Source organism: Xiphophorus maculatus, chromosome 6, assembly GCF_002775205.1.
Source record: "Xiphophorus maculatus strain JP 163 A chromosome 6, X_maculatus-5.0-male, whole genome shotgun sequence".
NCBI lineage: Eukaryota > Metazoa > Chordata > Actinopteri > Cyprinodontiformes > Poeciliidae > Xiphophorus > Xiphophorus maculatus.
The window spans coordinates 13689043-13701056 of NC_036448.1; the positions used below are offsets into that span (position 1 = coordinate 13689043).

Here is a 12014-nt window from a genome sequence, read left to right on the forward strand (position 1 = left end):
ACACCTTCACACTATGTGACTTTGAGTTGACAAAGCAGCTTTTCCAGACTGAAAACATACTTGTAGTAACTACAAATATTATAATCTTTGTTGTTATAATCATATTTTTTTCAATACCAATGAATGGAATTTACTCAGAATATCTTAATAGCACCTGTCCATATTTAAGTGTACCCTTCTGTGGAGCATTACATTTGAAACGTTCACAAAGTTGAATATGCCTATATTTAACTTTGACATTTTTATAATAGCTTTAAAGCACCTCTGCTCTGCTTTCTGTGTGCAATTATAGGACGGCTGAAAGCAGAGGATAGATTGATCCCGTATTAAATGTGTGTTGTGGAAGTTGATGGAATCAGTATCTTGCTTCTCATCATGCCTTATGTCTGTTCCTTCCTCTCTCTATCTTGGCTCCCACAGCTGCCTTGACCTTGCATTGCCCCTCCCTGTTCAGCAGTTCATGGGTGGCGGATGCAGTGGTTGGGGACTTTAAAGCAGCTTGTGAGTCTGGCTTTTGACAAGGCCACCAAGTCTGCTGCATGGTGAGCTTTCATTAACACCAGTGACTTCTGACACAGCTTTTACTCCTCACAGAGCCAGCCATATAAATTTAAGCAAGCACAAAACAGGGAGATTTATGAAGCTCATGCATGTACATAAGAATACATGCCAATATACTCTCTGATGCATGATGTGGGTAATAGCTTTTCATCCTGATATATACTGCCGGTATGGTATTATATTGATGGGAAGAAGTTAAAGGAAAATTGCTTTGAATAAGATTTTTCTAAAAAAAAAAATAAAAATAAAAAATGTGGGTTTTTAAATTTATGGGCTAAATAAATAAAGGTAATGTAGCAATGAAGAAAATGCTACATCCTCTTACAAAGTGATACTTATATCATTATAAGTGCCCACTAAAACAGGTTGTAAATGTCTGAAACTACAATTCCACTCTGGCAAATCTTATCCAAACAGTGTATTGTTATTTAGTGAAACAACAAGGGCAACTTTTGAACCTGTCTTTTTAAATCTTAAATCTTGAGATCATTCCACCCACTGTTGTTGTAATTCTTGCGCATACATGCATATTCTGGAGGAGAAAAGAAACAACAAAAATAATAATTTCTCCTAATGTCATATTTTGAGAGGGTTTGGTCTTTGAATTCTGTTACAATGATTTAGAGGTTACCCTGACCTGTAGTTATGCCTCTATGCACTACTAGAAGACTTACTGAACTGCTATTTTCTCATAATCCTCTCTATTTACGCTTTATCTGTGCTTGTTGTTATTAATTTTCTGCTGTCTCTCAATTTATTTTTGTGATGGAAACTACACCTGGTCTCGTGTCACAGTGCTTAGCTGTGACTCCTTCCTTGAAGGAGCCATCTGGATGGGCTATTGCTGTCAATAACTTAATTTCACTCTCCACAGATCACACACTTGGATTTGTCTTTCTGTGTTTGACTGCTTTGCATCCCACAGATTGAATTGCTGCCTCAGAACGTACCTGAATAGATTTGTGAAAAGAGATATTATATAAACAAAATTATCTGTAATCACTCATCACACACTTAATCTTCCTGGAGCAGATTAATATTCTTTACATTGACAGTTTGACAAGTTCTATAACACAAATATTGATATTATATAATAGTACCCCAAGAAAATAAAATTATAGTGATAAGACACAGAAAAGACATTACCTTTTCCTCTAAGCAATAAGAAAATTTGGTTGAGAAGTCAAAGGAGAATAGACATCTAGTGGTGTCTAATTGTAGTTCAAAGGTTGCTTGAATTATTTAAACAGGTTGTGTGAACTAAAAGAGGTTTAATGTTACAGATATTGTTTGAGTCTAAATAAAAGCAAGCACTGGTCAACTTTAAAAACCTTTTAAAAAGGACATCCATGGGTACCTAGTGTTTTCTAGGATAGGTCTTAAAAGACTGCTGTGTCTTTCAGTGTTTAGTGAATCAGATTCTGTTCACAGAATGAAAGCAAAGTCTCGTTGTCACCATGTCACATGAGTATATATCTTTCCAAGAACTCATACAGTGTCTTTTTATTGTCTTTCACTGTAATATTAAAAATGTATGTGGATGATGTAAAGTGGAGAGGAGTGCAAGATGAATTTACAGACAATTACTGCTCATCTAGGTTGCTGTTGTTCATAGCTGACATTTTATGCCACTGTTATTTAGTTTTGAAAAACAAACAATGACACTCACACACACATAACTTCTGCAGATGTTTTGTTGAATACTGGAACTCTGTACATTTCAAACAGTAAAAACAAGACAGCTACTGCCTACCTAGTGGGAAACATATAGGAGCTAAGGAGTTCCAAGTACTGGGACTCCAGTGGAACATACATCTTAGGCAGGATCTACCATAGCAACCAGCAATACAGTGTGACAACTCCAGAGTAGTAGAGGTCACACTAAAGCAATCTGTCAGGACTATTGCACTTCCTGGACAGAATAAAATGTACACCCTTAACACAAACAAAAACACCCCTACATAAAATAAATTGGCATGTGGGCCTCAGGGAACACAGTAACCTGGACTACTTATAGTGACAGATATGCAAGATAATTTGGAAACCTTCAAAGAAAACAACCTATATATACACATCAATTTAATGTACAACACAACTTTTCAGTCTCATATGCAAACGCACGCACACATACGCACAAATCACCACAGGAACGTACAAGTAATACACACTACACCTGTGTACACTCAGACACCAGATGCCTCATTGCACTGGCAGGTGTCAGGTTGTCCTTGCAGACAGACAAGCGTGAAGGATGCAGAAATAAACTCGCATTCATTCTGTTTTACTCTGTCTTTTACCATCTTACATTTGCATTCACACATCATCATCATTAATTACAGTCAAGCGGAAGTGTATATATGCAGACAGAATTCAAGAGATTCTGTCTGTTTTTTCTTTGCTATACTAACCTCAAATCCAGAGAGTCTCAAAATATATGACTTTCCCTAAATTTATGCCTGCAATCTTCATGTTTTACTGCATACATGTTGGTTTGTTTTATAACATCAATAAAGTTGCTTATAGTATTATCAATGTCAACTGCATACACCATGTACATTTTCTAGTGAGTTTTATATGAATAAATCTTCAAAATTCTCATCTAAACTACTTAAATGCAGTTGAGTCCTTAGTAACAGTATTTACTCAAATTGATCATGTTTCTGCCTAAGATTTTACTTTACAAATCATAGTGTGCAATAATGATTTTGGCAGTTAAATGAAATTCAACAGAAAAAAAATACTTTCTTTTTTGTGCAAATAAACATTCTGAACAATTTAGTAATTCTAGTACAAGAGTCAGTGATGTAGCAGAAAAAAGAGGTAGTAAAAGTATCTTACAACTGCTGCTTATCATACTTAAGAACATAGTTGAGGGGTGGTGGGAACACATTCAGAATCTCCATGATCCAGACAACATTTTCGGTGTGCAGGAGAAAGACTTGGGAAAAGGCAAGCCCATCTAAAGATCTAAAGATACTGAAACTGTTAGAAGAGCACCTGGTTGCAAGGCACCATCAGGAGAGAAGATTTGTCCCAAGATACTGAAAGCTCTGGATATATATTATAGCGGGTCCTTGGGTAGAATTGGTGAGATTGACATGGGGCTTTGTTTGCTCAGTCCACTTGTGCTTTTTAAATCTGGAGTAGGCTTACAACTTACAACTTATTATTCAGATTAATATACTTTTCAGCGGGGCCTGTGGGAGCATTTGAAGATGTTGTGGTTTTGTTGACATGCATCGGAATAGTTTGCAATCATTTTGAAGCAGAAATGATAAATTCATGCGTCGTGAGTTTGAGGTCATTGTTCTTAATCAGAAACTGGTGGATTGCTTGCTGCTGGGTTGGGGGTCAATCGCTTCTTCACCGACTCCAGTCATGTGTTAGGGTGTTTGGATGTCTTGTTTACAAATTCACAGGTGAAAGTAGCTTGGAGAGAGAGAGGTACAGACAGATTGGGGTCTCATCTGCAGAAATGCGAGTGCTACTCTGATGTGTCATGATGAATAAATAGATCAGCCAAAATGTAAACCTCTCTATTTACTGTTCAACCTATGTTCTGACTCACGAGTGCTAATGAGATTTGGAACATGTCAGAAAGAAAGCAATCTCAGATAAAAGCAGCTAAAGTGATCTCCTTTATACAGAAGACAACTGATGGAAAAATGTCTTCTAGTGATACTTGCTTAGTGACAAGCAGAGTGAGCCACACACAAAACTCAGTGCAGAAATAAGAATGTCCCACTCTGTGTTGCTCCATGTGACTAGTCTCCCTTGAATAAAACTACTTTAGGTGATGCTTGCCATCCTTACTTCAAAGTGATTTTAGATATCTGTGAGGGTAAGAAGAAAAAAAAAAACATTGTGCTGTGATGCTATAAATGTTTCATTTTGTGTGGGTGAGTGAAATACTTTGATGTAACCTCTTCCTCACTCATTGCAGTTTTATGTTTATGCAATATGCATAGAATAACCCGTCAGTGTTTCTTTCTTTACACTGTACTTAGCTAGTTTGCTGTGGGGTCAAACCCTTCCCAGTCCCCCTGTTCCAGGTTCAGCTCTAATTAATTAGTTATAGATAACAGAGAATGTCTATGTTGCTTTGGTCAATAGGATTGACCTTTAGCGAGGGGATTTGTCTTGAATGTGTCTTTCTTTTATGCATAATGCCTGTACTTGGAGTCAGCCTGGAAGTAGTCAATATTCAAATGGCCACAATCCACAATCATTCATGGAATAACAAAATATAAAGTGGTAATGTACAGTCACTATCTAAACCTGTTTAGTTTAAACCAAATGCTTATTCCTAACTTCCTCTGCAATATGGGGGACCATCTTTCCTTTTCATCTCACCTATTTATAATGTACTTCCCTCTGTGCAGTTGTTTTGAAATGAGACCAAAGGAATAATACTAATCCCAATACAACTTACTGTAGTTTTCAATACCATTGGTATCTCCCTTTATTTACTCATTATTGTGAAAAAATGGCAGTTTATCTATTAAAAGAGAGCCACAGCCATGAGACATACCAATCAGTCTCTCATACTATACAAATAAACTATATGCTCATCAAATTCTCAATGTGGCCCTCAGAATTACTAAAGCTTGACTAAGTGCTCTAGTGAAGCAGATGAAAGTTTGCCCTAGCTCCTAAAGCCTAGATCAAAATATTTCTTGAAAATCAATAAACATTTGGTCGTTACAAAAAAATAACAGCAAAATCAATTCCAGGGTCAAGGGAAAAGAATGGTGCACAGGGGTTTCATGCACATAATAAACTTCAGGTTATGTGCATTGAATTTGCAGTTTTCAATAGAGACCTTTATGAATCTGGAAAGCATGTTTTAGGATCCCTAAGATGCCATTTATTGCCATGTAACCTGCAAAAGACCATAAAAATTTCTTGAGATGGTTGAATATTGGTTCTATGTCTGGCTCTGTTGTTAATGCTTGAATTTGTATCAGAGCACTGAGTCATTGACATTCCTCCTGCTTCTGCTGTTTAACTTCTGTGCAGTCAGACAAAGTTCTGAATTGTATGGATCATTTTCACCAATTTCCGTGGGTAGTTTCTCACACCACAAGCCTCTGTTTTATGGCCTGCTGCTATACCAGAGATTCTTGGTTTTGGTGTGCTGGGGAAGCTCAGCCATAAAGGACCCACAGATAGTGTTTTAAAAGGAAATGATGATGACTGCTAATGGGAGTTATGCTCCTCTGATGAACATCGCCTCAGGAGCCTTTCAAGTTAATATAGTCCAAAAAAAGTGCAATAAAAACCAGAGGCCAGATCAGCCGTGGAAGAAATAGAATTCCATGAAAAGATAAGCAGCATCAGGGTTTAAATAACATGACAGAAGACAGATATAACCAGGAAATAAATATAAAAACATCTAAATATATGTGGTGATTTGGTAATTACAGGTTAACTTTAAAATAAAAGTCTAATTTATATCTATTTCAATAGTTTTAAAGTTGTGTTACCCTAACAACTATGTAATATGTTTCATAGCTTCTAATGAATAAGAAGACAGTATTTTAATGTGACTAGAAATGTAATGAATTCCCACCACATCTATTTGCATACTAGGCCATCTTCCTGTAAGTTCAAAGAAATTGCAGATCCTCTTGTTCCCTCTTTCACAACATAGCTCTTCCCGGAGGAACTTTCTCTGAGCCCAGTGAGCTCTACATAAAAAAAATAGGGGAAATGGCAGCCCCACTAGTAATATCCGCACCTGGGACTCAGCCACTACATCTGCTGGTCAGCCAGCTTCTATGCACGTAGTCTCAAGAGGGAACCTTGGCAGGGGAAGATCCAGGGTTAGCAGAGTTATAAGCAACCAAACAGGGATTTCAAGCACCAAATCCATATTGTATGTTCCTAAACCTCCTCTCTCACGGTAGATTGAGTCATTGATTTATACACAGAATTTTTGTTCTCTAATTTTTATCCTTTTCTGTCTCATTTAGCTGTACCTTCATTTCATAATTGCTTATTTTGATGTGACATCAAGTCAAAAAGCTACATGGTATTAGTTCTGCATTGTTTGCACTGTCTCTGATGTTTTTATCTCCACCTCATCTATGGCTGTGACACTGGGTACTTCCAACCTAATCTCCTTTTTCTGTTCTAACTTTTCTAAAACCAAAGTCAGATGTGTTCTTGTTTTCACCAGACTGTTCTGAACTTGTGATTATTTTGTGATAGAGGTGTAAGTTGAACCAAGTCGTTCCATGACTTGGTCAATAACTGTGTCAGCCTTTAGGGATTTGTATACTTTACACACACAATGGTGAACATTGATAAAATGAAATAAATCAAAATGAAATAAATACTGTGGCTTGCAAAAGTATTCACTTCTTGAACCTTACCTCACTTTGTATCACTATAACCACAGACTTTGTTGTTATTTATTTTGGATTTAAAGTGATAGATCATCACAAAATAAATTTCCCTCTGGGATTAACAAAATATATTGATTCATTTGAAAGAGCAAAGTAGCATGATTTTATAATTTGCATTACCAAATAAACAAACAAAAAAAAAACACTTAAAAATAAAAGCCTACCCATGTCTTAAGTCTTTTGTAGCTGCTAACAGTTTTTTTTCCATGATAGTCCTGTATTTAGCTTCTTTCATCCTTCTATTAAATCTTACATCCTTCCATCAAATTGCAATGTTATGGGGATGCAAAGAAATCATCATAGCATGAGGTTGTCACCAGATGTTTCACCTTAGTGAAATGCAAGTTTAGCTTGCTGTTAAACATGGTGTTTTGCATTTAAGCCATAAAACTTCCGTTTTGGTCTCATCTGAGCAGAAGAACCATGTTTGGTGCCTCCCTTTTGTGTCTTTAAATTACAAACATGATTTGCAAAGCATTTCTTTTAACAAGGTTTTTTTATTTTAAACACTTTTTCAAAAGGCCAGACTTGTGGCTGACATGTGACTAAGAGCTCTCATCAGATTCTCCCACATGAGTGCTTTATCTCTGGAGCTCCTCCTGAATTATCTTGGGCCTCTTGGCAGCTTCTGTTTAGCAAACCTCTGAGGCCTTCATAGAACAGCTGTATTTATACTGAAATCAAAAATGTATTGTAAAATCAACTTTACAATACATTTGCTTGCACAGATATTGTTTTAGGGCCTCTGAGTAAAGCTGAATTCCTGAATTAATGCCATAGTGGGAAAAAAAACCCATATAATTTTCCTTCGACTTCATTATGCTTTATTTTGTGTTAAGTACCTTACAACAATACTGTACAAGTAGTTTAGCAACATTTCTGGCTGTAAAATGTCAAAATATGGAATGAATACTTTGTATCAAATACATTGCTAAATTGTCTTCAGACAGTATTAAGTATAAATGTATATGAATTCACGTGTGTATTAGTGAGAGGTTGAAACAGAAACTAATTAATTACTAGAAAGCATATATTTTCCTGTGTTGCTCTTCAGATGTTCCACCTTCCACTAATATGTGCATTTTTTTGCTTCTCAATTTCGTCACAGGCAGACTGTCTTGGCAGGTGTTGCTAGTTATCAAAGGAGATTTGTGTTTTCAAGGCTGACTGATTCATATAATAATGCAGAGCATAAATCTTAAGCTCAGGCCCCTGTTTACCTCCTTTCCTCTTATGTGATGTATAACCAGCTTTGCCACCTACATACTTGTTCAAAAGACTTCTTAAACCCCACACAAGTCCTAGTATTGACATACAACTTATGAAACGTTTATTCAGATAGGTAAATGTATCTTGGGTAGGACAAAATTTTAGTTTCTGAAATACCTAATTGGTCTGTTATCTCTGGTTGTTTGCCATTCTGCTTATCTGTAGCATTTAGGCAATACACCATCTGGAGGAAGTCTATCGAAGGGAGCATATGTCTGAATAGCTAAGAGCAGGATTTGTGCAAATGCAATGCCTGAGGAAAACACAGGTTAAAGTGTAGGCAAGCCAACATTTCTGTAAAGTATGCTTAATTTAAAAAAAAAATACAGCAAGAATAATATTTTCTTGTTCAAAATTTTGATAATATGTCTTTCTATTCAAGTTTTGCATTTTAACAGACATCGTGATTCTGGGGCTTTTGTAGAGCTTTTTGTAGCTGCTGCAGAATCACCACACATATTATCTGTCATTGTGCTCTGTAGTTATGAAACATATGGAGCATTTGGGGCTATAGGTCAGGTCAGAAACTGAACAAACACATCAGCATTTTCACAAAAGAAACATTTTTACTGCAAATTTTCACACTAAAAAAAATACTCTGGGCCCCAAAAACGTTGTTTCCATGTGAAAAAAAACCTTCCCCATTTAGAAAAGAAACTTTCCCCTGTGGATGGGGACATATTTGTATATTGCCTGGGATCTCTGGGAAATTCTGGCTGTCTTTTTTGCAAACTTGCCGAAGAAAACTGGAGGAAAAAAATGAATAATTAACTACTAGAACCCCAGACCACACTGTTGGCCCTATCAGAAAAGGCAGAAAAAAGTCTTGATCTGTCGAGATTTGAAGTATCCCTTTTCCTAATAGAAAGATAGTGGTCTAAAGTATAAAGAAAAGTATTTTGGAGATTAATGTGTTTGTGAGCTAATGAATAGGCCCTTTGGAAGAAGCTTCATAAATGATCCCACGGCTAATGCGGTTAATAAGCCTCGGTCACGCCAGAAAATGTAGTACAGAAGAGGCAGTCATAGCCCCAGAGAAGAGGGATAATACGGTTCATTAAAGATACGATGATTTATCCCCTTTGTACATGATTGTTGCAATGGCAGTTTGTACATGACTAGACCTTGTTTAACTGGCACAGAAAGTAGACCAGCATGTCCCTTGGCAAGATGAGTAAGATCACAGCCAAGATCAAACATGCAATTCAGTAATACAGTGAGAGCGCACTTTCTTCAAGAAACAAAAACAGCAGACCATGTTCACAGAGATTTGTTATTCTAACTCTTGAGTTTAATTATAATTATATCTGTTTTCTTAAACTTGTCCTGCATGTTCTGTGGGTTGAATGTCTTATTCACTCTATGGCAGAGTAAGCTACTGCCGGCCTCCTTAACAAATCTAGAAATTATTAAACTTTTCTCTAAGGAAATCTGCAATGTTTCCAAACTGTAAACTGCTGGATCCAAGACATAAGCCGGATTTAGTTATTGTAGATATCACGTCTGGAAGCTGCAGTATAGATTTGTCTTACAAGGAGGAGAACACATTCAGGTTGCGCGTGTGGAGACATTAGATTTAGCAAGGAGCAGTTCCACCCTTTCTGAGTGATGGGTGATAAATTGAGTCTGTTCTCTGCTGATTAGAGCTGTTCATTAACTTTTAATGAAGTCATTTGTTTAATACAACAGAGAATGGTTAATCCTCCTTATAACCTGGACCTCTACCACAGCCAGAATCCCCACAGTATGTATCTTACAACCTAACCAAGTAATCTTTTCTGACATGATTTCTAATATTAAAAGCTAACATCTACTTACTTCGTACATCCAAAATATTTTAGTTTGAAACACTAGTAACAGTGTTGCTTTTTGACTAAAACCCTTTCACTGAGATCATTGCATGCTTTATAAAAACAGACCCTCATCTTCCAGATCCACTAGTCTTAAGTCTTTTAGATGCTGTTCATTTTTCTGGATCCCATCTGGACACAGGCTCTGCTGTCCAGGCTTCAAGACCCAGAGAAGAAAGGCCACTTTTGTCCCGAGGGTCGTCACTCTTAAATTGAGTGAAATTAATATCCAGTAAATGGCCATAATAGCCAGCGCTCTACCATGTTTCAACATATATACAGTACTATTATAAGTACTGCATTGGATCCACATGCTTCATATTGTGCACCCCCTTCCCCTCCTAAAAAAAAAGAACAAACATGTGGAAATGTGGGTTTCTTCTAACTGACTTTATGGTGTAGCAATTTTAGAAATATTTTCCAAATTTTGTAAAATTGAATTTATAACCTGGGGTTCCATTACACTTTAGCAGTATCCCAGGCTAATCTCTGTAAGGCCACTTCACACTAACGCAGTAATTCATTTGTTACAGTACAATGCATACTGTGTATCTCACCTGGAAAAGTGTACGCAAATGTCAATAGGTAACTTTTTTTGTCCGTCTTTCAGAAATGAAAGAAAAAGAAAAGAAAAAAAACTACATTCCAAAGCAAAGAAAAGTTGATACTCAAGAAAAACAAAACAAAACAGTTTTATCAGATTTATAACTTTACACTTGGATTTGTGGGGCTTATTTAGGATTAACTGTAACAGCAGTCAAATTGATCAACATCAGAAGAAGGTTTAGCTGTTCATAACAAAACATCTTGTTTGCTATTGTATCCATAGATGTATTTATCTATGGATACAATAGACCTATGGATAAATACATCTATGGATGGATACAACAGCATTGTATCTATTCTATTGCATGGATACAATAAGTACCAGTAAACTGTGAATATACTACGACCGAAGCATTTAGTTTTAATTACAGATCTCCTGATGTTAACGACTTGATCTCAGTGTCTCCCCAGTGTCCACGCAGTATGAAATCTTTAGGAGACTGAGTGAATATTCTCAAATTTAACATATGACCTCACATTGTCTTCACTATAAGCATGTTTGTGTCGGTGCTCTGAGAGGTATCTGGGCTGACTCTTTTCAAAGTAAAGTCTTGATTTGTTGTATAATATCAGGAAAAGAAGGTTGAAAAAAGTCAAGCATGACAGTGACAATTTAAATCTTAACTACACATAGACTCTGGATATAATGTGGAAAATAAAAATTGGGGAATTCTTGTTGGTATGTAGTCGTAGAGGTGGAATACGCCCAGGTTAATGTGTGACTTACAGTTTTGTTCGTCACCATCTCCTGAGCTTTGGCAACCATCTTCATCATCACAGTCTGCGGTGCTTCCATGCTCTTCCCCACTGCCTAGTTCTTCCCAGACCTCAATTTCATTAAGATCTGGGAACTTCTCCTGGGTTTCCTATGGAAACAGATAATAGAGTATTAGCCTACACTAAGTACCATTTTGAGACTATAAAGAAAAACACAGAAGAGGTACATTTTCAGAAAAACTGAAAAAAGTTGCAACAGTATTCATAGAGTGAGTGAGTAAATAGTTTGCTATGATATGATGATTCAAATACTTAATCGATATTGTGCAAATATTTAAAAGAACAAATCTAATGTTTTTAAATCAATTACAATATGAACATCAATATAAAGCAGGCATAATTAACAAGGACAAAATATATTTTTTAAGCAGATTAAAATAGTGAAATGGTTTAGAAAATCTGATAGACTGAGTGTGAAGAGACAAGACAGGCAAAACTTAATTTTCTTATAGTGAGGACGAGAGTAATAAGAAAGTGAACAACAGGGAAGAGACACAGTAAAATGGGTGTTGTCAACCTCATTAACAACCTCAAGTCATAC

The 12014-nt window shown here is 36.4% G+C and overlaps 1 protein-coding gene across 2 annotated transcripts in view; it reads right to left on the minus strand.

Moving 5' to 3' along the window:
* Positions 1-12014, minus strand: part of LOC106699901 (glypican-5-like) — a 102223-nt gene that overhangs the window by 7076 nt on the left and 83133 nt on the right. For both annotated transcript variants that reach the window (XM_023336010.1, XM_023336009.1), the window contains one exon: positions 11424-11562. In XM_023336010.1, the coding sequence (XP_023191778.1) occupies positions 11424-11562 (139 nt within the window). The remainder of the gene's footprint in view (positions 1-11423; positions 11563-12014) is intronic.